This window comes from Cheilinus undulatus, linkage group 11 (genome assembly GCF_018320785.1).
Source record: "Cheilinus undulatus linkage group 11, ASM1832078v1, whole genome shotgun sequence".
Lineage (NCBI taxonomy): Eukaryota > Metazoa > Chordata > Actinopteri > Labriformes > Labridae > Cheilinus > Cheilinus undulatus.
In genome coordinates, this window is record NC_054875.1 from 10,010,551 (window position 1) to 10,038,543 (window position 27,993).

A 27,993-nucleotide genomic window follows, 5' to 3' on the forward strand; every position below is an offset into this window, starting at 1 on the left:
CTATAGCTCTGCTATCATATTCATTCAGAACAACTGAGTGCTCCTACATTTAAATAGAAGCCTGGCAGAGCCCTCAGTCCTCCTATGAAAAGTGAAATAAAAAAAATTTCACATTCGTCAAGGGCAGGTCTCAGCTGTACCGGCGCTCTTGCTAACAAGAGCCAGGGAGGGATGTTCTGAACCAACGTTTGCGGACAGGTAGTTGAACTCTTGCCAGAACTGGTCAGCTAACATGCATGAAATTCCTTTTAGAGGGCAGATTTTCAAAATGTCAGACGGACACAGACTCTTAAAATGGTACGGATGCCCAGAGGAGAGAGAGAGAGAGAGGAAGAAAGCAGGACACGAGAGTCAGGTAGTCTTAGTGGTCCACACATACTTTAATTCAGAGTCATGCAAATCTACAGCCCAATATCACACTGTCACCTTAATGTTGGCATTTACAGATCTTAAATTACAAGCAGACTGATAGAAAAGTACATAGAATCCAAAGTGAATGTTTTTGACTTGAGGTTCAAGTGTTGAAGAAAAAGAACAGCTTCATTTACAGTGGTGTTTCATCAAATCATAGACTGCATAAAGAATGGACAATATAACAATGTATCATAAGTGAAGCCAAAACATTTGGAGCTCCCTCTACTGACTGACTAGAGTACTAGGCATAAACCACACCTAAAAATAAAAACCAGATTCCTTGTCATGACATGTACACACTGATATGTCAACAGTCAACATCTTCTTTTTCTGGGAAGTTTCTTTTTATTTTCTTATTATATGATGTTATAATAAGAATATAAGAGACCACGATTGACCGCTCAGTTAATAAATGTGGTTCTTGTGGCACTGTGGGCACCAAAATAGCAGAATGGAGGAGAAAAAGTGAATGGAAGCAGGATGACAAGAGCAAGTCTCAGTGATTAAACCAGTTCAATAATTTTGTTTCCCATTACACAGGCCAGAGATATTATATGCTAGCTCACCTTGCAAATATGTCTGGCAGCATCATGAGCTTTCTTGTAAACATACTTGCCTACATTAAACACATGTTATTGGAAGATACCTCTAGAGGGCCACAACAGAGCTCAAGCCATATACAACTACCTGGTATGTGGGATGTAAACTACAAATATGGAAAACTTGAAAAGGATACTTCAATATTAATTCTGAGATCAGAACTTTAAAATATTAAGATCAATAATCAATAGTAACATCAGATCTGTTAATGGGGTAACTGATCTTCAGCACATGCCATCTGAAGCTTGTTTCTACAACATTTTTCTCAGCATAGAGCGTTAATGCAACCAGTGTAATGGTTTAATTGGTCCATGTGTTAACTGGTGACTTTCAGCCATCTGGAACTTAGCTGAAAGTCACCAGTTTGCAGGGTTACTTCAAGACATGACTTTATTAAATGCCAGTGCGTTCTAAACAGTAAAAACAAGATTCACATTTCCCTTTTTCATATTTATAAGCTTGCAATGTCCTGTTACTAGCTGTCTGGGATTTGAGAAGCTGCATCGCAGGCAACAGCATCAGACGGCTTGCTTGGAGCTGCAATGGCTTGGCTTAGACTGATGTGACATTTGCCAGCGATGCTCTAAAACAGTCTTGTCGTGTTGACATCTTTGAGCTGAACTTGGGCTTAAGTGCTAAGTTTTGCACTGTCCCCCTGGTTCTAGTTTCCTTTTGGTCACTTGCACAGACATTAATGAGGAAAAAGGGATAAAGGATATCAACATTTATCATATCAAGATTTTCTACATTTTCTTCCACTTTCCTCACTTAACAGATATTGTTAGCTTGTTTTGCTTGCGTTGAGATAGTGGTAAGGGAAAAATGTCCACATCCATGATTGAGGTGTTGTGGTCTGACTCCAGTTACCCTGGAGGCAAAACTACATGGCTTGTCCCTTTCAAAGACGTGCCTTCAAAATAAAAGCACTACATCATACTGTAAAACTAGACAGGGAGCAGAGATGAAAATATTTAACAGATGTCATGTGGCAGCAAACATCTGTTGTTATAATATCTGCTGTTAGGACAAGCTGTAACACAAAAGGCACTGAACTTTCCAAAACCGAGAATCTCCTTTAAACTGACACAAGGATTTTCTAAAGGTTGTACTACCTTAACAATCTTTGCTGTTTTATCAGAAAATCAGATGGATGCCTCTGTTAGCAGTAGTGATCCGATTTCAGTACCCATCTACTACACAGACTCTGGCTCCAAATGCTTCATGGAGGTATTTTGGCTTCACCTTCGTACAACAGGAGAAGGTTAAGGCACATTGTCCATCTTTATATACAATCTATGCATCAAGTATTTATTCAAAGAAATTATTTTGTTGGCTTATCTTGCGGTTTTGCTTCTCCGCCCTGTTTGTCGGAAACAGGCTTCTCAGTTGGTTCAGCTTCTTCAGTGGCTGGAGTTGGAGATGAAGCCGATGTCTCTGTGACTGGACTCTCAGGTTTCACTGACTCTTCTGACACGACAGACTCTGCTTCAACCTTGGACTCTTGGACCTTGGTCTCAACTACAGCCTCAGCTTCCTCTGTAGACTGTGCTGGTTTGGATTCTGCTTCCTTGGCTGCAACATCAGTAGTCTCTGGCAGTTTGCCCTCTTCTGCAGGCACAGTATCTGCCTCTTTAGAAACTTCAGCTTGGGCAACTTCTTCCTTAGGCACTTCTGCTGCTGGGGTTTCTGCTTCCTTGGGAACTTCTGCTTCCTTGGACACCTCTGCTGCTGTTACTTCTGCATCTTTTGGAGCTTCAGCTGCAATGATTTCTTCAGCTTCCCTGGGAGCTTCTGCTGAGATGACCTCTTCTTCCTTTGGAGCTTCTGCTGAGACAATTTCTGCTTCCTTTGGAGCTTCTGCTGAGACAATTTCTGCTTCCTTGGGAGCTTCTGCTGAGACAATTTCTGCTTCCTTTGCAGCTGTTTCTGCAGTTATAGTTTGACCCTCTGCTGTTCCCTCAATGGCTGTTGCCTGACGCTCCTCAGCTTCCACTTTGGCTTCAGACTCTGTTGGGATAACCTCTGCTTCCTTGGTAACCATCTCAGTTATTTCAGCTTCAGCATCCTTGACAACTTCTGTAGCAATCACCTCTGCCTCCTTTGCTACTTCTGTCACCTCTGTTTCAACCTCTTTAGCAACTTCTGATGTTTCAGACCCAGCTTCCACTACAACTTCACTTGCAACCTTTGCAACTTCGCCCTCTGCTGCTTCAACCTCCTTGATGACTGCTGCCTCAATCTGTTCAGTGACAGCTGCTACTGCTTCAGCCACCTGGGCCACATCAGCTGCTATAACTTCAGCATCCTTTACTATGTTTGCTACAGACTCGGTTACTTGAGCTACATTGGTTGCAATTTCCTCTACCACCTTTGCAGCATCAGCTCCGGCTTCTACAGCAGACACAGGGGCTTCAGTTTCTACGCCTTCAGCTGGCTTGGCTGCTGACTCAGCTTCCTGCACAACGGTCTCCTGAGAGATTCCTGCAACTGTAGCCTCTGGCTTTGGAACATCTTTAGAGACTTCAAGCTCTACCTCCTGAGCAATAGCAGAGACAGTTGTTTCAACATCCTTTTCCTCCTTGGCTAACACTGCAGCCTCACTTTCCTGCATAGCCCCATCAGAAGGCAGCTCTTCTTTACTCACTGCAGCAGTTTCTGTGACAGTGGAAGCCTGAACAGCCTCTTCAGAAATTATTTCTTTCACCTCAGGAACAACAGCGTCTGCAGCTACAGCTGTGCTCTGTACCTCCTCAGCTACATCCTTTATGGCCTCAACTTCCTGCAACAATGGGGCAGCAGCAGCCGTCTCAGTGATGGTTTCAACTGTTCCTACAGCTTCCCCTTCTTTAACCAAAGTGGCCGCCTCTTTGAGAATCACCTCTGCCTCTGCAGGTGCAGCAGCTGCTTCGGCCTGTGCAGCAGTGCTCACAGCCTCTATGATTGGAAGAACCTCTTGTATAGTTGGCGCTGCCTCTTCCACATGTGCAGCAGCAGCAGCAGCCTCCTGGGCTGCAGCAGCAGCAGCCGTTTCCTTAGGGACGAGGACGCCGACCTTGCCGACCCCTGCACCTGCTTCCATCAGCAGCCAGTCCATTTTCTGTGCATGCTGCAAAACGGCATCATCAACTCTTGCATCAATCATCGCTTCAGTCAGAACTCCATCTTCGGATGAGTATGCAGCAGCCTTTTAGAAGGAAAAAAAAAATTGCATTAGATTTGTTTCAAATTAGAATTAGAATTAAAGGTCAATATGCCTTTTCACTCACCTGCCAGGCCACACCAAGCTTAGAGATTTCACGGCCAGACATGCCTTCTGCTCGCCGTGCAATGTCTGAACACTTCTGGCCGTAGTCGAACTGAGCAAGCTTTAATCTCCTGTTGAGTTACAGCACACAAGGTTTAAATTAGGGATACATAATACTGTAGTCACACTATTGATATCAGCAGATAGTTGCTTAAAAAGTGAATTATCTGTACCATTTAGATATGAATATTTCTATATGTATGTAGGTAAATTTGTGGTGCATTTTACAGAACCAATAGACCTACTTTAGCTTTTTCCTCATAATATCCCCACTTTTTTATGCAGAACAATGGTTACTAAGGACTGAAGTTTGAAGGTTTGAGTAAAGCTGCGCTTCCAGGTGGTCCAGTTTGATTGAGAACGGTTTGATATGTTGAACTCCAAAATACTCCACAGATACCTTCTCTCTCACTTGGTGGGTGGACTGCAGAGGGTATGAATGTGACATTACAGGCTGCGTGAGTATCGGTCGCTCCAGCCACTAAGTGACAGAGAGCATGAACTGGTCACAAAAATCAGTAGGATGTGAGCAGTTAACAGCTTTATTTCAGCTGAAAATTGCTGTGTTTTTGATACCTAAATCTCGACTACGTTAACCGTGATCAGTACAGATCCTCAGCTGATTCGATATATTTATAGAAATGTTTGGAGCCATAAATGTACATTAATGAAGACACAAGATGAAGTTGGGCTTTTGTAGTAATTTCACAAGCATTCAGTATTTATTGCAGATTAAATAAGTAGTCTTTGTAAACTGGCAATTGTCATAAATGCTTCATGAAGCAGATTACCTGAAATAAAAAGAAGTGACTAGCTGAAATACAAAGAAAGCACTGACCTAAAACTTCCTAATTACAAAGCTTTCACATTAATTCAGTTTCACATCCATCACTGATGAAACATGCTGATGGGCTCTGCTTCATGTACTTGAAATCAGGTCCTGAAATGTTAGGAAAACCTGATTTGTGGCCTCATATCAATATCCAAGATCCAGGGACCATAATGGACCTCAGTCGAGTCCAAATATTACTGATTTAAGCAGATATTAGTCTTTCTTTTCTCCCATTTTCACCCACTCATTAGAGCACACAGCCTGTGTTAATTTTGACAGCTATTTTTAATTCTAGTCTTAGTCTTTTGATTACATGTCTTTTTAGTTTCAGTCACATTTTAGTCATTTTTACCCTTTTTGGTTTTAGTCTAGTTTTAGATCTGCCCACAGTGGAGAAATATGGATTTTTAATGTTCAACAAAAACTAAATTACATTCTATTCTAGTTTTAGTTATCTTGATTAAAACAAATCTTACTTTATGTCTATTTCTAGTCTAGAAGTTTTGTCATGGAAAAGTAGGCTTTCAACAAACATTTTTAGTCATAGTTTTAGTCCATGAAATTAACACTGCACACAGCTGTGTTTTGTCCCTCAGCCGGGTTAAGCAGCCATGTTGCGCTGAAAGTGACAACAGCCCAACCCCTCTTCTGGTGTGTGTCTAGTTCCACCCCTTTGGGATGGATAGGTAAGCACCCCGGAAGGGGTGCCAAACATGTGGGACATGAGGACCAGTTATTTGGGACCCTTTCCAACTTTTTTGGTGAATATTGGTGTTTTTTTGTGGACTTTGTCTCCACATAAGATGATTTCTACACCGACACTCTGGTTTCAACACAAGATTGATAAATGAGGGCCAAAGTGCTTATAATTTAAACAGATTACTTCATTTTTTTCCATTACCTAACATCTATTTTTGAAAAGAACTACATCCATCATTTAATCTCAAATCAAATGTTGTCTGTCTTGTTTTATGTCTGTTTCTAGACTGTCACAATACAACAGGAGAGCCTTGGAGTTCTTCAAATTAAAAATAAAACAAAATTGTGTTCATGTTGGTATTGGTTAAGGGTAGTTTAGAAACACTGTCATATCTGAAATCAGGAAAAATCCATTATTGTGCATCCCTAGATTAGATAGCGAGTAAACTTCTCATTGATCGTCTGCTCCTTCAGTGGTTTCTACTGACCAATGCACTTTCTAACAGCATTGGATTTAAACACCATTTCATGAAAGCAATAAGTAAAGACTCATAAGCCACTTTGGTTTCAGAACTGAACACATTAAACACACCATTATGCAACTCGAGCTAGCACAGCTACCACAAGGGACCAATGCTTTCCTGTGCGGTAGTAAATCACCTCTGCAATGGAGCAGCAACTGTAATATTGAATTACACTAAGTGTACTCACTGTCTCCCTGTAGTGGCCGGACCCAGCACAAATTTGTCGAAATAAAGGCGCACCAGCCTCTCCCTCTCCTCTAGACCCGGTAAGGCAAAGTTCACAATCTCATCAATTCGGTCGTTAATGGCCCAGTCAAACTGTTCCGGCTGGTTACTGGCGAGAACCAGCATGAACCTGAAGGAGAGAGAGTGAGAGTGCTTAGACCTGGCCAGTGACCTTTGCAGTCATGGCAAAGACCTTTTCATGCCCAGCCGTGCACAGTGAATTATTTAAAGGTACCAACTTGTTGCTCTGCTCCCCAGTGCGGTATAGGAATGCATTCAGCGTGGCTCGGAGGTCCTCGCTGATTTTCTCCTGCGATGCAAAAATCATGACTCATGAATATATGATTAAAACACAGAGCGTCATCACCATGCATATGGCACTGCAGCTGAACTCACAGTGGCTCGCTTACGCAAGAACGCATCAGCTTCATCCACAAAGAGCAGGAGGCTGCAGAGAATCAGAGCAGATCAAAGAGAGAGAGACTGAAATGGCCTTCAGCTTTAAAGCCTTAACGTAATGAGACAGGAAATACAGCAGCTCTTTATGCAACTAAACATACGGTCAGCATTGAGCAGCTGATACACAGTGTGGTATTATAATGTTAATGGATCACATTATAGTGGCCTACCCTCTGCCGCTGGTGCTGGCCCAGTCAAACACCTTGTGCATGGCAGTGACTCCATCGCGCCCCATGGGTGCCACGTCCCCACCTGTCATGATGGCATAGTCCATCCCTGAGTGGAGAGCCAGTTTCTAAGAGGTGATGGAAAAAAAACAGTTTTCTAAATAAGGAACTGAAAGGCAGAAAGAAAAATATGCAGACATGATGAAAATATCAACATACTAAATAGGAAATACATGCTCTGAAACAAAACAAAATGAATGAAAGAAATGAATCAGATTGTTTTGATCTTATTTTGGCAGCCAATCAATTCTAATTTTTCTATTGTTTTTTTAATCACAACAAAGCAAGAAACTATAATGCATTAAATCAAATGTAGGGATTTCTTTCTGCAAAGACCATCCAGGCTTCAGGCTCTTTATAAAAAAAAGACTCTTTCTTTTGTAGTTATTGCACCGAAGACCAGTGGTTCCATAAGACCAAATTATGACCCAAATTATCTGATAAATATGTCAATCAATCAGAAAGTTTCTGGTAAAAAATAACTGATAAAATCCAAAAGACTTCCAGAATCTTTTTTACTTCCATTGAAAATGCCTGAAAGATTACTGGAGAAGATTGCTAAATGTTTCTGGGAAGAGCACCTTGTGCCTTTTGAGATTTTCTAAGATTTAGAGGAGAAGTCTCAGAGAAGAATAACAAATGTTTCTGGGGAAACTCCAGGAGAACTCCTAAACTTTTTTGGTAAAATTTAGGCCTGTAGTCAACCAAAGAAAAATTTGGTGGACTGAAATAACAACCAGGTACCAACCCACCGGTTAATCATTCAGAAAAAAAAAGAGAAAATCAGTTTAATCTGGGACAGGTTCCTCATTTTATCCCCTCTGGTAGATCTTAAAAAACAACAAGACAAGCTCATGGAGCATAATTAGTTACCTGCCTTCAGCAATATCATTTCTGTGATCACAGCATGATAAAAATATAACATCATACAGCCTACAGAATATCCTCAAATAATTGATGGTATTAATTCAGAACGATAACTATTAACAGGGCCCCTTGTAATTTAAGAGCATTTTAATGAGGTAATGTGAAAAAAAGTCAGTTCGTCAGGACTTAAAAACCAGAAGACAGTCTTTTCTCCCTTCTGCTCGCTGTCTCCCTGTCTATAAGACATTAATGCTTAGGTGTACCTTTTAATGAGATGATAAAGGGACTTAATACCATGTATTTGCTGATGGGTGAATTAAACAGGCCATGGGAGTTGATGTTTTGACGGAGGGCAGCAGAGAAAATCTCAGCCACTTCAATACAAACATCCTGCATCTTTGTGTCAAGTTTAAGATATGTTGTTTCAAAGTTATTTACAGCATAACTGATATGAATATCCATCCATTTTCTATACTGCTTATCCTATTGGGGGTCGCTGGGAGGTTGGAGCCTATCCCAGATGTCGTTGGGCAAGAGGAGGGGTACACCCTTGAATGGTCACGAGTCAATCACAGGGCTGACATATAGAGACAAACAACCTGGCATGCTCACACTCACAGCCAATTTAGAGTCACCAACTCATCTAGCAAGCATGTTTTTGGTGGTGGGAGGAAGCTGGAGTACCCAGATAGATGCACGGGGAGAACATGCAAACTGTGACAGAAGGACCCTGACCAGGAAGCGAACCAGGGACCTTCTTGCTGTGAGGCAACAGCACTAACTCCCGTGCTGCAGTGCAGCCTCACTATGAAACAATCAGAACATAACAGCGCTGCATTGCTCCTCTCTGTGTCCTGCTGCGTGTCTCTTAATCAGTCAGCTGTTTCACTCTGACATGCACAAACACGTTCACCAACAACTGACGAGCAGGTCAGATGAGAGTTTATCACCCAACCAGCTGGAAGGTTCCAGGCCAAGTAAAATTGCCTTAAGTTTCCTTAAGAAGTCATGGAGAAAATCTCCCATGAATTGGGGTAAATTCACAATGAAATTATTGAATATTTAAGGGAAAAAAGAACTGCAAAGCAATTTGTATTTCCTCCTGCTGTCTAAAACTTTAACAATGGATAAGTATTTAAAAGACTCCAAGATAAATTCATGACCCACTGAAAACAGCTCTGTGACCCAATTTGGGGTCCCAACCCACCAATTGAAAATTGCTTCTGTTGACTAAATCATTACCATTTTACCAAATTAATGAGCATAAGAGTCTGACCCAGCCTTACCTTGGCAAAGAGTGTTTTTCCCGTCCCTGGGGGCCCATACATCAGGATGTTCCTGTACAAGCCTTTGTTCTGCCTCGTGTTACGAGTGGCGATGGCGATGTCTCTAACACGCTCCTCCAGAGCTGCCTGTTTATCCACAGAGGAGTGAAAAGATTAATCATTTTTCACGAACGTGAATTTTAAATTCAGAAAACATCAATAGCCTACATGATAAACTACAAGCAGTTAGCAACTCACACTGAGCACGACGCCCTCTAAGGCATCCTGCGGTCTGCTTCTCAGGCGCCTTGTTGTCTAAAAATGAGAAAAACAGGGAAATTATGTTGTGATCATTAATCATTTCCCATTTGACAGATAAAATTTCTTAAATGGTAGTGATTTCAAGATGTAATACACACAAAGTTATTCCTTAGTATAAACCCATAATTCTTAGAAGGCCGCACTTTATCACAAACGATTTACTCTTCTGATTTACAGTAAACAAAAATTCTAGTCTTGAGGTTGTGGAAAACTTGATGAAGAAGTCTCCTAATAATGATGTTTATTACACTTTAAGTTTAAGTTAACTTAAGACTTTAATTTTATTTCCATTTTCATAAGAGGAACTCTAACAGTTTTTGTCTACTTGCCCTGGTTTCTGAATGTCCTGCAGCTAAAATATGAATAAAACAATCAATTTAAACAGTGTCTTGAAAAAGAATACATTTGATGTTACAGGGTGACATCTAGTTTAGTTTAGTTCAATTTAATTTTAAGTTGCACCACTTGTGAAATTAGGGCTGATATAGATGTTTAACATAACAATTTTAGCCAATGCTATTACAGATAATGATGATTTTTTTAAAATTAATTCTGGCACTGCATTCCCCCAATGCCAACATTTACTTTTGTGTTTGACCATAAAAACCAGAGGGGTCTCGCTGCAGACCACAGCTCTCAGATGCTCCCTCTCGCAGACTGTTACTGTGAAATGCTGCATCTGTCAGAACAGAAACATACCCTAAAACTTTCAAAATAAAGTAAAATTTTAACTTCCATTTAGTGTTAGCGTAAGAGTAAGGATACCAAATGCTAAAAGTTGAAAATGTAACCTGCAAAAAGCTGATGACAAAGCATTTATTAAACCGAGTTAACATCCTCTTAACAGGAAAAATGCCGGTCCTCCATGAAAAGTTTCTAGCGTTTTCTAGCAGCTAAATCAAACTGAGCTACAATAGTTACATTAGATCATGCTATGTTTGCTAAAGTTACACCCGTTTGGCTCACTTTAGCTTTGTTAGTGTATGAGCTATTTATTTGTAGTTAATATTCAGTTTGTCCTGACTTTGCTTGTATTGGTTAGTAATTTTTGTTCGGTTATTTTTGGGGTATTTTCTTTATTTAGAATATATTTTGACACCACTTTATTTTGCTAGTTAATTGTTTAGTATATTTTGTTTTCCATCATTAGTCATTTGGATTAGCTGGGTGATTGGGTAACGCTGTAGGCACCTGAGCTGATATTGGTACATAGAGGACCAGCACGCTACTAGGAGGGCCTATGTTTTTTTTTAACCAGAGAGAAGCAGCATGAACCATAGTTCTCTTTGTTCTTCTTTTTTTGCTTGCCTACTTTTAGGAAATTACAAAAAACTTAAAACACAAATCTTTATAATGGACAATAGACTTCCTTTGCCTGTGCACATTACATCCCCACGTAGCATTATTGGGCATTTTATTAAGTTAGATTGAAGTTAAGTTCATAAATTTAGTTTGTTTAATTTTTTTCCTGGACAAATAGCCTCTACAGTTAGCTCTACATAAAGCTAACATATTTACATTGGTGTACAAAGTAGCATTAACTATGTCACTAGCAAAGTTATGTTAGCTTTAGCTAAAGCTAACCAAGCTAAAGCTACCCAGTTTGTGCACCTACTTCTAAAACAGGTCTCTACATAACTTCACCTGGGATTAGACCTTTTTTCTGTTTTAATTCTGAAATGTTTCTTAGTCTGTTATGTTTGCAAATGTGGTTATTTCATAGATGTTACTGCCAGACTTTGTTTATGAATAAGCTGAATTATTTAAAAAATATATAAAACTGGAAATATATTTTACTGGCAAATTATGGCCCTGCTATTCTCACAGAGATGATGCCTCAAAGCAATGGTCTGCAACCACACTGTCTTGATGAAAACAGACCAGTTTGCCCATCAGGTTGCAGTAGAAGGAGCAACCTGATGGTCTATCTCCATTAGTCATTGCATTGCTTTAGCTATTCCTTCAGAGGTCCAAAACAACTAAAAATCAACATAGTAAAAAAAAGCAGGACAACATTCAATTTAACAAATTACATCATAACTCAGAGCACTTTAACACAACTGGACATGACAAACACAAAACACTAAACACTAAGTAAAGCAGATTTTAGAAAAAAAATACATAATTGTTAGTCACAAGACATTTTAGCTATTTGTGAGCAATTTTGGTATTGACTGATTTTTTTAGAGAAAGAGTGGTTGATTATTGGATTAGATGGTTATCAAGTCTGATGTTTGGCATTTTGCAGATTATCTGTTCTGGCATTTTTTCTACAGATAGGTGATCAAATTAATCAATCAAAAAATGTGCTGCTTTGTCTCCTCAGCAATATGCTTCTTTCCTTCTGGCTTTGTTTTCCCTCCCCAAGGTCTCACTCAACACCTCGTCCTCTACACTATCTGACTGGCTAGACGTCACATGAGTACGATCAAATCAGCACTGAAGCTGTGTGCCCCTGACAGAGAGAGAGCATATGGCATCATTTCTCGTTTTCATGCTGCTACTGTGTCCCTCTGATCTGCTTCTCATGTTGATAGAGCTAGTGCTTGTTCATTTCTTTTGACCATGCAGTTTTACTTTTGTCGTATTTAGTACAATTTATTCGTTGTCATAAAAGCATACTGGCTCCAAATATTGTTATTAAAACCAATATCCGTTGACCTCTGATTTACATCCAAAAATGGCTAAATAATGTTATGAAATCTGTGTATTAGGCCCAAACCTTCACAGAAAAACAAAAATATTTCGTGGTAGTCTGACCTTGACTGGGTGCTTGATGGCCTCAGCCACAGTAATCCTGGAAGTCTCTCGGACCAGAGACGGTTTGCCCAGACGAGCCTCGATGTAGCGCCCGGCCACCCCTGTGGCATTCCTGGCTGAATAAACACCTGCAGCCAAAAGTGTCAAACCAGCAACCTGTGGGGGCAAAAACACAAACACACATCTTATCAAACACTGTAGGAAATATCAGATATAAAAACCACTATTTCCCATAATCCTTTGCAGTCCCCCTGTGGTTAAAGTGTGAAAAGTTTGACAGGTCTGGCATGGATTTACCGTGGCTGTGAGTTTGTCCCAGTCAGAGACGAAGGCCCTGAATCCTTCCCCAAACACCGCCCCGGCCGTCCTGTCAGGAACAAAACACAATTATCACATCGAGCGCCTCCGCTGTGGCAGACGCACTCACTGCTGCCCTCTGAGACTTTTGTTGAACAGCAGAGAGAGATACCCGGAGATAACATGCCAGTTACTCTGAGGATTAAGGAAGGAGGAATTTCATTTTGCCCTCACTTTATAGATTCAAGGACAGTTTGTCTGTGTTCAGCAGCTTTCAGGCGGATCTGCTCTCTGATCAGGTCTGCATTATCCCGCTCCACCTGAGCTCGGGCTTTGGCCTCCGCTTCAATGCGAAGCAGGTCGTTTTTGTGTCTCAGATCCATCTCATGTTCGATGGTAGCTATAAAAAAAGGAGCAGAAAATAATTGTTGTATAATTGAAATAATATATCACAGGTTTAATTTAAAGTTTAAAGTACTACATAGCACGGGGCAACATGAACCAGAAATATTATCTCTATATTTTTTTGCTGAATGGCCATATATGATATACAGTCATGAGCATAAGTTTTAGGCATGTAGGGTGACATGGAGTCGTTAAAGGGCCTGATGTGCCACAACCCAGGGATGGAGAGGGGGTGAGGGCATCCAAAGTCCAGCTCGATGTCAGCAACCCTACTACCCACCCGGACAATACCCTTGGCTGAGCTTACTCACAACATTCACTACTTACTCCACCCTAAAGGTGTGGTCTTTGTTATATTTTCAACAGATTATTTTCCCACACCCCCGGTAACTTGCAAGGACATCCAGAGCATGACCTGGGTTGTGTCAATCCACCTTCCCTCAGGTGGCTTACGCACTATATCTACCTCTTACTTCAGTTTGTTGCCCAAACATGCCTAAAAGTTCTGCATGGTACTGTATATCCCATTTTCTTAATTTTATATTGACAATAAATGATCATCAGAATAACAGAGTTATAAACCTAGATATTATTCTAGTAAAATTCAAACAAAGAAAAATGAAAACTGTTTGATTCCAAAGTTACAAATTAAAAAAAAGATGTCCTAAACACCCAATATCGGGCAATTTTTTTAATCAAATAATAAAATGCAGACAAATTCCTACACACTGCTGAAATTTTACAAAAACATTGGAAACATTCCCATACATCAAGATTATCAGAATTTTTTCTATGCAACACCAAGTGTTTTGGTGGTATCAGATGGTACAGAAACTTTTGGATCTTCAGAAATATCTATAAGCAAAAGAGAGAGAGGGTACTGTCTGAATTGCACAAATAGGTTTACAATGGGACTCAGCTGACAAAGAGCCGTTCCACTACCTTTTTCATAGGTTAGCAATGTATTCGTGCAATTTAGACTTCATGCAGCAGTTTGCATTAACTCTGCAATGTTAGAAAACAATAAATTACCCAATAGTGGATGTCTGAGATGTTTAATTTTGTTGCTATGTATTAAAATAATATGATTTTTACTAATATTATCAGTGCTCCAAAATCAAATCAATAAATAAAATGACAATTCTTCATTTTAATAAAAACATTTCCTACAGATTATCATCATGGTTCCTACTGTGAAAAATATTTTTTACTGAACACTTGACTGGACACCTTTTTTCAAATCAACATCAGCTATAACTACATTGATATAGACAATATTGTCTCAGTGTATTAGCCAGCCATGGATTTGAACAGCAAAAAAGTAACTTAGTAAAAAGTACACATTCTTATATTTAAAAAAAAACAAAGCCTTCTTCACTTCAGAAGCCATTAAGACATTTACACTTTTCTGCAGTGGAGTGCAAATGACATAAAAGTAGTCTTACTATCATTTCAATAGTATTTGAGCAGTTCCTCCTCATGCATCTTAAAGCATAATTATCAAATAATCTTTACTTGACATTAATTTTGTATGAATAATGTGTAATTGCTATGGTGCATTCTGTTTTTCTACCTTTCCTCATGGCCTCTTGCTTCATAACAGACTCCTCTTGTTTGCGAAGGTTGTCCTCATTGACAAATTGCTGTTGACAAAGAAAAAAAAATAGGTGAGTACTCTTTTCAGGTATCTTCACACTCATTTCAAGAGTTTATTTTCAGGGTTTACCTGTTGTCTGAGCTGATCATCATACCTCTGCCTGGCAAGTTTATCTTGATATTGTGCCCTCTAGAGGTGATACAGAAAATCATTATGTTCACATGTTTGATGTACAGTATAGAAACTGTAGGTGAATGTTTATTTCTATACCGCCTGGTGTTGCTTCGTCTCCTCTGCAAGAGTTTTCCGTCTCTCCTCGCCCTGGAGGTGGATCTGCTCACCCTTCAGCTGCTCCACAGCCGCCTCATATTCCTGTTGGAGAGTTTTTATTATGTTAGATTTATGAACATCAGTGTTAAGCAGTGAAAAATAATTCTTAATCATATATTCACACCAGAAGTAATACTGTGGAAGCGATATACATTTTGCAGTAAATTGCTGTTAATATAGCTATGTTTTTATGAGAGATTTTTGATATTACAACAAGTGGTTATTTGCCATTTTCCCAGTTTCACGGTAGAAAACCAACCACTGTATGTACCAACTATTTTGACCAATCAAGAAAAACAAAAAGCAAATTTGATGATTTTATCAACAATGAAACTGTATTTGACACATATTATTTTGCTCCAAATGATTTCCAGCATTTCTTCTAGTATTAAACGTGACATGAAAATTGTAGGTGCCAGTTTGTAATAGATTCTTATTGATATTATACACAAATGTTGAAATAATCAGTGAAAATCAATTTATTATATTTAACAATTATGCTTAAAAAACACAAGCAAACAACCAATTTGCATGTTTTGGTATTTTTCATTGCTTTATTTCTGAGTTGAGAAAAGTTGAGTTGTTTCAAAGCAACTCTAATGAATGGTCTTGTTTCCCTGGTATATAACTTTTTTAAAGAGGTCCAAATATTGTACCAATATTAATATGCCATATACAGTGCATTAAAGTGCTTGAAAGTACTCTAGTTTTTTCAGCGATAATTATGTGGTGTCTGGCACTATATGGTTTCAAAGCTAATTTCTGTCACTGATCAAAGGCACAAAGGTCTGATCAGTGGCTGTATATCAGAGCTCTTTCCAAACAGGCTGTGTAATTAATCCCTCTCCTCAGGCACCTACTTTCACTTTACTCTGATGCTCCAGCTGTAAAGTCTGCTCCTGCATGCGAGCCAGCCCCAGCGCTTCCTTGGCATGTCCTGTGGTAATAATTAAGAAACAACTGTTTCATTCATTAAGTCATTGAATTTAACAATCTGGACATTTATTACATGACTTTTGAGTTTCATAACTTAGATAAACACACAAAACTAAGCTGTGACCAGCAGAAATATGCAGGCTGAATTTCAAAACAAATATGCACTGCGCTCAGCATGCACTATGTAAAAATACCACCATACAGTAAACGGCAGGAAGCATGTTCAAATGCACATACTGACATGTAGGGGGTGATGTGTGGGACAGGTGAAAGGCTGATCTAGCAAGGACACTTTGTTCCCTCTTTACTGTGACACGCCCACCAAACATGTGCAGCGTGGAGGTCAAATAGGCTAGCACGCATGTTGCAACCGCTGAACTGCTTTTGAAGTATTTCTGCAGCTTTATGGGTTATGTTCCCCCTGGCTTCATAGAAGCACACGACAAGCCAAAGTCCATTTAAACATTTTTTTAAAAAATGCATGTAAAAGCGTGGCTTGGTGAAACTTGTTGCAGTGTTACGGTTTAACTGGTGACCGTGTTAACTAGAGACTTTGGCCGAATGCGTCTGTTGTCGTAAGTACAATGGATGTTGGAAACGTCCGTTGTCCTGTTGAATCCCATTTTATTAAAAAATACTTATTTGACTAGTATATATGGTTGCTGTAATAATAACGAAAACAAAAATACGTGTCTTGGGACATGTTCCGTCTTCAGCATTAGTTGTAACTACGGTAACAACGATCGTATTTGAAACGTCGCCAGTTAGCACGGTAGCTCTTTACATTGTAACACCAGCGCTTTGTAGGAGTAAAAAGTTAAAATAATAACAATAATGAGCGTCAAGGTTTTAAACGTGTATGCCGAATTAAACAACGAAACTATACAGGTAAATTATGATATTAAAATTTTACTTTAACCGCAAAGAGATTTGCTAGGGAGACATTTAACCTTCAGATTTATGATTTCTGTATAGGATTCGGCTTGAGGAGCTCTCATTCAAAAAGAACACAAAGTGCCAGCACGGGAATGATTTTCCATTCAATTTACCATACGAAATTTCGACGTGCAAGGATGAAATAATAAATTGAAATGATCAAATACTTTAACAAGTTCTGATTCAAAAATATTGCTTTTACACACGTGATTTATCGAGCTCCCTGGCAGCCTTTGCAGCTCTTTCCAGCCCAGTTGGGTCAAAGTTGCTCCACTTGTCCCCGGGTTTGTCTCCCCCCGAACCCCCAGAGGCTCCCCCGCCACCTTCAGCCGGAGCAGCCGCTGTCTCCTCCACCGGCGGCTGCGACCCTGAGCCTTTCCCCCAGCCAAAGAGCCACGACATGCTGCTTCTATGGAGTCCAAGCAACAGGCTGCACTTTGAGTTTCAGCGAGTACCCCCACCCCCGATGGCACGCTTTCTAATCCATGCTTTTGGACAAGAGTCAAGTACGGCAAAAGATGCGAGGCAATTTCCGGTCAAGACTTTCAAAATTAAAAAGCCAAAATGCATAGGAATAGACTTCTGCAATATTTCATAAGACGGGGAACGGAAGGAGAAAGAATAATTCTGACTGAAATTATTTTCAAACAATAAAAAAGTATTTTGCACCTGTTTTCTATGGCCTTAAAGTGTGGTTCACAACTAGTCTAACCTCAGGTCTAATTACTAACTATTCTTAATAATAAAATAATAATCGTGACCCAAAATTCAGAAAAATTCAACCATAAATGTATTCAATGAAAATGTTGTTGAGTGAGCCTTTATGAAAATATGGGGTTAAACCCAGAGAAAGGAAAAAAAATAAAATAAACATAGTATTTAACCAAACATAAGTGTTTAGAGAAGCCTTGGGGGGGACATGCATGTATACAGTTAGGCTACTTTACCCTCTCTTATTATGATAGCATTAAAATGTGTCGTTTTCTTCCAGCTCCAGGAAAATTAACTTATTATTGTGGTAAAATCAACTAAGTTACACCAAGATAATAAGGAAAGTCAGATGAGATCTTAAGAATACAACGGAAATGTTCTCATGGTCATGGTCAAAACAGAGAAAATTTTGGTTGTATGTCAGCTTAGGGCTCCCTTACATCATAGACCTTTTAGCACACATCTGTGGCCCACAGCAAAAACAATTTTCAATTTTGATCAAACTGACCACACAACAGTTTTTTATTTTGCCTCAGTCCATTTTAGATGAGCTTTGGTCCAGAGAAGATGGTCGAGTCTCTAGAATATTGATTCTCGACTAGTGGGTCAGGACCAAAAGGTGGGTCGCGAAACCATTTTCAGTGGGTAGCCAAAGTGTTCCTTGAAAAAAAGGAAAGTCAAAAAAACTGGAATGTGCTTTTATTTAAAGGAAATGCCTCAGTTCTTTTGATTCAATACATCTTTTGCTTCATTTGTAATCCATACTGCACCATTTTTCCATTAAACGCATTTAGATATGATAGCAAATCGTAGGAACTTTGGGTCGTGATTTGCCTTTATGGACATGGTGGTGGGTCCTGATGCTAGATGGTGATGGTGTTCTTTGTATACAGCTTTAACTTTCATTTGTGGATGGCAGGGAAATGTGATGAGAACAATGATTTCAGCAACTTCTCTGCTCTCATGGAGTGACTTCCTGTACAGAATCATGTTTTAATGCAGTGCCGTCTGAGAGCCTGAAGAGTCCAAGTATCATTGACCTTCGTCCTTGTCTCTTGTGAGAGATTTCTCCAGATTCTCTGAGTCTTTTAATGATGTTAAGTACTGTAGATGATTGGATAATAAAAGCTACATTTTATGTTGAGAAATTTTATCTCAAATTTTATGTTGAGAAACATTTTTTAAAGTTGCTCCACTACTCTCAGATGCTTCCTTTCACAGAATGATGAACCTCTGCCCATTTTCCCACCTGAGAGACTCTCCTCTGTGAAATGCTACTTTAATACAGTCATGTTACTTATGTGCTGCCATCTAACCTAAATAGTTGCAAAACGTTCCTTCAGTTTTTCTAATATGTAGAGCATACTTTTTTTTTTTTTTTAGTTTTTTGCTGTCCCATTCATGATTTTTTTGAGATGTGTTGCTACCATTGAATTCAAAATGAGCAATTGATTTTCATGAAATGGTAAAATGTCTCAGTTTCAGCATCTTACATTTTATTTATTTTCTTTTGTGGGTTAGATAATGACTCATGAGCATTGGAAATTATGGCTTTCTGTTCTTATTCACATTCCACACAGAGCCCAAACTTTTTGGAATTGAGATCGTACATTTTACTTCCCTTACTACTCAAGAGATCCTTGAGGGGACAACCCCTACATTTAAAGCTGTGTCTCTTGACAAGGCTTGTCTTCGGTTGTTACAAATTGTGTAACAACTGAAGACTAAAGGTTTTTTCCTGCCTAAAATGGCAGTTTTTTAATCACATAATATGAGTTATTATTATTTATAATAAATTAATTTGATTTAGTGAATGAATTAAGATATAGACAGGAGTTAATCCTACTTATTAAAAGCCTAGGCCAGTAAAACATAATGCATAGATAGCGGTCAGGACCTATATGTTGTCATTGGTGGGTATGTAACTGACCCTCGTTTACATCAATGAGAGTTGTGAAAGAGTTTCTTACATGAGGTGCATTCAGGTGCACTTGGATACATACATTCCTATCAGTACACCCGTAATGTAATTGCAAAGTTTAGCAAAGCTAGAGTTTTTTTATGTATACACTGCACATGATAGATAATCGCCTCTCAGTAATTTTACTCCTAGTCGTCTTTACTGAAACTCTAAATGCCGGTTTATAACGTGAAAGCCATATGAACGATTTGATGGGGGAGCATGAAGGCAACGACCATGACGTAGTCGAACGTACGTAACGTCACGTAAAAGCGTGTATAGGGCGGAGCGTTTGCTTACATACCGAATGGTAGGGACAAAAGTGAGCTGTCTGGTGTTTTCGGCAGTGTTGACACTGATATAAACTCTTAAAAACAGAAAATGTCGGCGGTTTGTTTCGCTCTGAGTCGAAATGTTTTGGCTATCCGGGGTCCTAGCTCTATGGTGGTAAGTTAAATATCTATTTGTATATCAGTCTAACGGCATAAAGGTTGAACCATGTGCTACTTGAAATATATGTTTAAGAATACCTGGGGTTTTGTTATATATGGGCTGTTATTCTATGCCAGGCTTTTAGATCACCCCTAAGTCTGCAATTGTGAAAGTGAGTATACTTGTCCGTTAAAGACCTGTAGTAACGCCCTACTCCAATGCTAAGTGTCTAAAAATGTCTCAAATATTTAAAAAAAAGAGCAGCCTTTCTGCTTCTCTTTTACTTGCGATTGACAACATCATGCCTACAATTTGCTATGCAAAAAAAAAAAAAAAAAAAAACTTTAATACCTAAACAATGTAATAATTGCTTAGTAAACCCATCGCTGAGCTGTTGTGCAACTCATCACTACTCCTCAGACATTATATGATGTTTTATGTCACCTTTGGCTGCAGCCAGGGTGTTAATATGTCTGCTAACTTATCAAAAGCATTAAAAGACATTGATTTTGTTTCTACTAATTAAGAGTTTTATTGTCCTCCTGAAAGAGTCAGTTAGGTAACCGGCGATTGCACCGTGATGTAACAGTCATGCCTCTTCATTACAGCCACCACTAGGTGGAGCTGCTGCACCTTCTTATGCAAAAACAGCATCTTGGATTTACCAGGCATTCTGCTGTCTGCTGTATGGTAAATAATATGCCAAAAGTGAACTTTATTGACCATTCAAAGCATCATTATGACTAGTTATGTTTGATTAATAACCTGGAGGTGTCACTGTAACGTTATGATGTATTTTTGTACATTTTTTAAAAATGTATCAGTGTTTTGTTATCTGACAGCATTTATCATAATTATATTCTTTTTTACTGTTCCTTTTGTTCCATTATGTTTTGTTGTGCATGAGTGGTGGACTCAGGATATTTAGGGTCAGGGGCGAATATGATAATAAAGGGCTCCCACTGTTCGTAGTGGGTAATGGCACACAAAACTTGTAATATTTTTGGAGTGAAATAGTTTGAAACTCTGATTAAGATTGAACGTTTTTATGTGATTAAAACTACTACAACACTGTAATAAAACAGACAAGTAGTTACTGACTATTTAACCGTTTTTGTCACAAAGACACACAAGGGGGGTGTCACTAAAAATTGACCAAGGATTAGCCTAATAAGATAATTAACATGCCATACCAAGACTTATTGATATAACAGTTGTTGTGTGTATCAGCTATAAGCTATCAGCTGATGTAGGAGCACTTGTGGTACCCACTGGTGTTACAGGATAGAATTACCAAGTGCCTACATTTAGCCTGTGTTGACCTAACTGAACTCTAGGTCACATTTTGTGTTTGCATGTAATTCAGACTTCTGGTGGGGGGCTGTCATCTTTACCAGTGCAAAGAGAGGTTGTGTCAAGTGGAGCTCAGAGAAAAGCGGGGAAGCTGGGTTGCTATTTTGCACTGGGGTCTTCATTGAAAATTTTCAGGACTCATGGTGGGCCCCCTTTGAGTATATGAAGCCCCCTTGAGTATATGGTGACCTACGGCAGTGGGCCCCTAAACTTTGGTCCCTAAAATAAAGTTTAAAGTTAAAAGAATAAGGACGAACAAGTAAAGACCTCTACCTGATGTTATTTTGCACATTTTGCCAATATTTAAGGCAAATGTTTATTACCTCCGCCAAGGAAGTTATGTGATCAGCAGGGTTTTTTAGTTAGTTTGTTTGTTTGTTAGCAACATAACTCAAAAAGCTATGAACGGATTTTGATGAAATTTCAGGAAATGTCAGAAATGGAATAAAGGAAGAACTGATTAGATTTTGGGAGTAATCCAGATCACCATCTGGATCCAGGAATTTTTTAAAGGATTCTTTACTATTCAGAGATAGGGCTAATGGCTGAGGTCTACGCTCTCTGAGTGCTTTTCTAATTGACATATTATTGTGATTAAAACGATTACAATAAAAAATAATAATAACAATACATTATTATTATTAATATTCAGGCCTTACGTTCATCTTTTCCTTTTTAAATTTCCCATTACTACTAATTTTGTTTAAGGACCTTTTGTGCGAAAACACACCGGAAGTGTTATCTGCTGTAAGGTTCATATTGACGCTGGCTTGACAGATTTAATATGGTTGCAGTTCCTGGCTTTGGCCACGTGAGGGCAGCAGAGAGTCATGCTTACCGTTACACAGAGCAACTCGCAATTCAAGCACCAAACGGTGTGTAAACCCCTCAGCTGTAACAATACAGAAGAAAGACTGGTTAGGATTTAATTTTTTTTAATTAACCTTAGCTATACGTAGAGTCTAAGCAGTAAAATTCTATTATTTTCACAAATGTACAGTTGAGGTTGGTTTTGTCATATTAAGGCTAATGACTAATCACTGCACTCCTGTGGCCTTATAGAGGAACTGCAAGCTGGCGTTAATCCAACGGCAAGAACTCCAATGATATCTGTAAAATTGTTCCAAATCACTTTGGCCAAAATGAACTTGATTAAATCACATTATTTGTACAATTTTGGAAGGTTTTAACTAATAAAGATATGTTAGAAGCCAGCATGGAGCTTCTAATCTCCATGTACTTATAATTGTAAATTTTTTTCTCAAGATTTTGACTTACTAACTTATCATTTTGATTAAAATGCTAACAATAAAATAATATTAATAATTCCAATACATTATTATTATTTTATTATTGTTGTTGTTGTTGTTAGTATTATTACCTCTGCCAAGGAGGTTATGTGATCAGCAGGGTTTGTTGGTTTGTTTGTTAGTAACGTAACTCAAAAAGTTTTTCAGATTTCGATTAAATTTTCAGGAAATGTCAGAAATGGCATAAGGGAGAACTGATTAGATTTTGGGAGTGATCCAGATCACCGTCTGGACCCAGGAATTTTTTAAAGGATTTGTTATTATTGGGAGATAGGGCTAATGGTGGAGGTCTGCGCTCTCCGAGTGGTTTTCTAGTTTATACTGTACAGCTGATATGTTGACTGTACATATTGACAGAAATTGTCATATCTGCTGATACTGATATAATGCTGATTATATTATGCATCCCTAGTCAATAGTACACCTCAGTGTTAATCTACATGGCTTCAATTTATATTCTTGAACTGTTAATTATCCTCTGGTACAGATGGTGCGGTACGCTCAGACTGCTGCTGCTCCAGCTCCTGAACCCAGGATCAAGAAGTTCCAGATTTACCGCTGGGACCCTGACACTGCAGGAGACAAACCACGAATGCAAACATATGAAATTGATCTCAATACGTGAGTTACAGTGATGACTATGAACTGATAACTGTTGTCACTTTTTATGTCTACCTGATTGTTGATAAAATCTAATGGCATTATTATAGCTGTGGCCCCATGGTTCTGGACGCTCTGATCAAGATCAAGAATGAGATTGACCCCACACTCACATTCAGACGCTCCTGCAGAGAGGGTAAGAAACAAGCAATCCCCTCACACCTGATAATGTAAAAAGAACTCCACATAAAATGTCTTTTTTTAGACCTTTGAGACTAAGTTTAACGACACATTGATTCTCTGTTCCTCCAGGTATCTGCGGTTCATGTGCAATGAACATTAATGGAGGCAACACACTGGCATGTTTGAACAAAATCGACACCAACATGAGCAAACCGACAAAAATCTACCCACTTCCACACATGTATGTGGTCAAAGATCTGGTGCCTGTGGGTATTTCTCTGTTATCATTGAAACACTATGGTATCAATCACTTAAAGAACCATTTTCATTTGGCAGATTTGAAGCAAACTGCTTCTGGACATAGTTATGTAGACTTATGTCTCATCTTGTTTTAACCTTTTCTTGTAAGGTGACCTTGAGTGCTTTGAAAGGCGCCTCTAAATAAAATGCATTATTATTATCTTAATTCCAAAAATAGTATATTAGATCAACATGGCAATTGAGGCTTAATGGATCATAAGATAACAGTAAACAGTAAAAACAGAATTATGAAAAATTAGACATTTGCTAATACACTTAGCTCCAAAATATTGATAGAAAGGACAATTCGTGTATTGTGTATGCCCATTATATTTACCATTAAGTTAAATGTATTTTTTATATTTAGAGGAATTGTCCTCCTTACTTTCTTTGCTTTTCGATTCACAGATGAGAGTCTCTTTGGAGCCATTTTAAGTTGCATATGAATATACAGATTGTTTAATTTATTAACGACTGAAGTGTGAAAAAAATACTTAGGTGTAAGTTCAGGAAGGACTGACTGAATCATATGGTGATTTAATTCTTGCCTGAAAGCTTGTATGTATTTGTCTCCTACATTTTCTGCAGGATATGAGTAACTTCTATGCGCAGTACAAATCCATCGAGCCCTACCTGAAGAAGAAGGATGAGACTCAGGAAGGAAAAAGTCAGTACTTCCAGTCGGTGGAGGATAGACAGAAACTGGTAAATAAACCCAGTGCTTACTCTCAGAGACCTAGATAAATGATCCTATTACAGCTATATTAGAGGTCTTTGTCTTCATTATATCTAAAGCTCTCTGTAGAACTGGCCAGGCAGCCTGCCTTTGGTCAACATTTCAGTTGTATAACTGTAAAGAAACCAAACCTTTGAATGATAGAATTATGATTTGCCTTTGGAGTCCTGAACGACCACAGAGAGAATGACAGAGGTAATTATCTGTTCCTCTTCACCCACAGGACGGCCTGTACGAGTGCATCCTGTGTGCCTGCTGCAGCACCAGCTGTCCCAGTTACTGGTGGAACGGAGACAAATACCTGGGACCTGCTGTCCTCATGCAGGTGGGTTCAGAGAACATGAGAACATCTTTCTAAGTCTTAATCATTATTGAAACATTTGGTGAATATAAAAAGAGTAAAGAAACTTTAGCAAATCCTAGCTATAGGTCTGGTAGGACAAATATGAGGTTTAGCCTGAGGGTTGAGTCAGAGCAAAGACCATGCTGTTAATATTTAATCACATTATCCTTGGTTGGTCGCTGAAACTCTCAGGTAGTCTTAATCAGCCTCAGCTGTACTCACCTGGGGCTGAGGCTTGTCTCTAAGCTCACTGCTTACGTAACAGTTCGTTTTAACTTTTTCAGGCTTTCTGTAATGTTGAAAAGCCAAGCAGTGTGGGTATTTCAGAATTTTAGAGGATCTAAAAAAATCCCATTAGAGTATAGCATAACTCTTCACATAATCATGATAAAATACAGCCAATAAAGATGTAAATGTGTAAGATCAGGAGTAGGTTTAACTTTTGTTTATGATAGTTTGTTTTCTTATAGCAGTTGTTAAAATTGGTTGCATTGTTAATTGTTGTTGCAAAGGCAGGGCATTTTACTTTATGTATCTGTTAGCAACAAGGTAATTCAAAGTGCATTACTTAAAATATCTAAACAAAATGATGCTTCTGCAACACAAAGAGAATAAAAGAAATTTTGTAACACTATCGATAAAATCCACAAAAATCTGAATATAAAGATGAAAACAGATGAATAAGAAACAGAGTAAAAAATCTGTTAAATTGAAGACAAACTGTAAGGGCAATAATTGATCAAATAGAAATTAAGGAGCAGTGCTGTAAATGCAAAATTTAAGTTGATTCCTGTAACATAAGTGTAGCAGCAAAATGCAGCTGACATTAGAGACATTAGTCCAAGCAGAAGTGAAAGCAGACCATACAACTACAACTTAGACCAAACCTGGGGTCCAGGTCCAGGACCTGGAGGAGATTGTTAAGAGGTGTTAAAATCAGGTTCACTCAAACTACCCAAAATCATGTATGGTCATATCATATCAAATCATATGAATGGTTCATACCAATGTCTTTTGCTAATAACACTTGTGGTTTGGACTATTGTGTTTGACTTTAAAAGATTAAAACAATTCAAGTGTATGTGTATTTTTGACAGCCATATGTCACTTTTCCATGTGGTTCCTTAAATATGTGAAGGGGGGACTTAATCTAAAAAAGGATGGGAACCACTGGATTAAACTAATGGTAACGTTAGTGTACTGTGCCTTTAATTTTCTAAGGAGCCTGGTTGGTTTGAAAGTAATTGGCTGAAACATTGTTTTTAAGATGGTATAGATTTGAAGGTTAGGAACCTCTTCACTACTACATGTTAAAAATAAAACAGATGTCACATTCAGCATGTTTTCAGTTGAGGCTGTATTTTTAGAAGCTGTACTTCCTCTAAAACTTCTCTTATCTAGTTTTTAGAGTGCAGGCGTTTAAGAGCGGCCGGGGTGGAAACTAAAGGGCTTAAATATTGAAATTCTTTCTGAGCTGATAAGTACGATCCTACTTTCTACTTTCGAGATCATATTTAGCCATTCACTTCACTTATTTAGCACTGGGGTCATTTTGACCCACTTAGCACAACAATATGCAAGAAGACATATCAGAAATCCAGAACTACTCCTTGGCTGTTGCACGGCTCTGAAAATACTGTGGTGTTTTCTGTGGTAGTGTGATAAGTAGAAATATTGCTTCTTTGAGAAGCTTAAATATGGTACAGACACAGCTTTCTTAAATCTAGTTTTGGTTTTAGTCTTTAGATTACTGTACATTTTACTTTTAGTCACATTTGATTTATTCTTTCTAAAGTCTCAAAAGTTTTAGTCTAGATTAGACTCCAAAAACTCAAAACACTTCAGTCCAGTTTTAGTAAATTAAAAAGTCCTTATATCTTACATCATTTATTCTTCTCAGCAACCATAATCCTCTAAATTTTAAAATGAACTCAGAAATAACACTAAAATTAATGCACTTTCAACACTTAAATTGATTTAAAATGCACTGATGAAAATACTGACAAACCCCAAATGACGGTGGTGTAATATTAAGGATTTTGAATGCCTAACAGTCCAGCTCTAACATTTAGTCTTGTTAAAGTCTCCTTACTGAACTTACTTTTGTCAGAGTTTTATCATCAGAAATCTTTTTTTTAGCTAGTCTTAGTCTTGTCTTCCTCATGGAAAAACAGTAGTGGACACAATTGTTGGAGAGTGTAGAACCTCTGCCCTTCAATATATAACCATTAAACCATTAAGTCTAAGACCCAAGGTGACAATTACTTTGACATAAAGTTATACCAAATAGTGCGGATAAATGTTGACTGTGTTGATGTGTTTCTATCCTGCAGGCCTACAGGTGGATGATCGACTCCCGTGATGAATTCACTGAAGAGCGTCTGTCAAAGCTTCAGGACCCTTTCTCTCTCTACCGCTGCCACACCATCATGAACTGCACTAAGACTTGTCCCAAGGTACTTAAATACACTCTCACACATCGATTTTCATAGTTTTTGCTTTATGTTTCTCACTCTCTGTTCGACATTCTGCTCCCCAGGGACTGAATCCAGGAAAGGCCATTGCAGAAATCAAGAAAATGATGGCGACGTACAAAGAGAAGAAAGCTGCAACTTCATGAAAACTGGAAGATCCTGTTCTCTTAAATCCACTAATATTATCATGAACTGAGTTAGGAGGAAGAGAAGAGCCGATAATAGAGCTCTTTCATCTATCAGCACCTTTTAGGATTCTCATGTATGTGTGAAATGTGAGTGTGTGGATGTGTGTGAGTTGGATTGTATGAAGGAGAAGAGACGTGAAAGTGTGCTAGAAAGAGCTGCTAAGCTTCATATTTTAAACGACGCAACATGTTGGACCACATTTCTGCTGCAAGTCTGTACAGTAAAGAGACAAAGCTCTGCTGTATTTACTCTTTGGAAGAAGCTCATTGACTTGTATTCAGACTGTAAATATTTAAGTATGTGTTCATTAAAATGTGCTGTGCTCACTGTAGATTGCTGTGCTTGCTTTGGATTAAAAAACATTTCTCCTTATGATGTTCAGAGTTCAAGTTACAATAACCAGT

The 27,993-nt window shown here is 38.6% G+C and overlaps 2 protein-coding genes across 2 annotated transcripts; one reads left to right on the plus strand and one right to left on the minus strand.

Moving 5' to 3' along the window:
* Positions 1 to 373: 373 nt before the first annotated feature.
* On the minus strand, positions 374 to 17,303 carry LOC121517972. The gene is made up of 16 exons (XM_041800101.1): positions 17,205 to 17,303; positions 15,987 to 16,063; positions 15,067 to 15,168; positions 14,926 to 14,985; positions 14,773 to 14,842; positions 13,029 to 13,194; positions 12,795 to 12,864; positions 12,498 to 12,653; positions 9,675 to 9,731; positions 9,438 to 9,563; positions 7,228 to 7,352; positions 6,995 to 7,046; positions 6,838 to 6,908; positions 6,561 to 6,728; positions 4,281 to 4,389; positions 374 to 4,198 (listed from the first exon to the last, which is right to left on the minus strand). The coding sequence occupies exons 2-16, from the start codon at positions 16,029 to 16,031 to the stop codon at positions 2,336 to 2,338; spliced, it is 3,240 nt and encodes a 1,079-aa protein (XP_041656035.1). The 5' UTR covers positions 16,032 to 16,063; positions 17,205 to 17,303; the 3' UTR covers positions 374 to 2,335.
* A 2,661-nt stretch (positions 17,304 to 19,964) lies between these two features.
* On the plus strand, positions 19,965 to 27,929 carry LOC121517616 (succinate dehydrogenase [ubiquinone] iron-sulfur subunit, mitochondrial). The gene is made up of 8 exons (XM_041799539.1): positions 19,965 to 20,116; positions 23,252 to 23,385; positions 23,475 to 23,560; positions 23,677 to 23,813; positions 24,436 to 24,552; positions 24,807 to 24,908; positions 27,260 to 27,382; positions 27,466 to 27,929. The coding sequence occupies exons 1-8, from the start codon at positions 20,051 to 20,053 to the stop codon at positions 27,544 to 27,546; spliced, it is 846 nt and encodes a 281-aa protein (XP_041655473.1). The 5' UTR covers positions 19,965 to 20,050; the 3' UTR covers positions 27,547 to 27,929.
* The last annotated feature ends 64 nt before the right edge of the window (positions 27,930 to 27,993 follow it).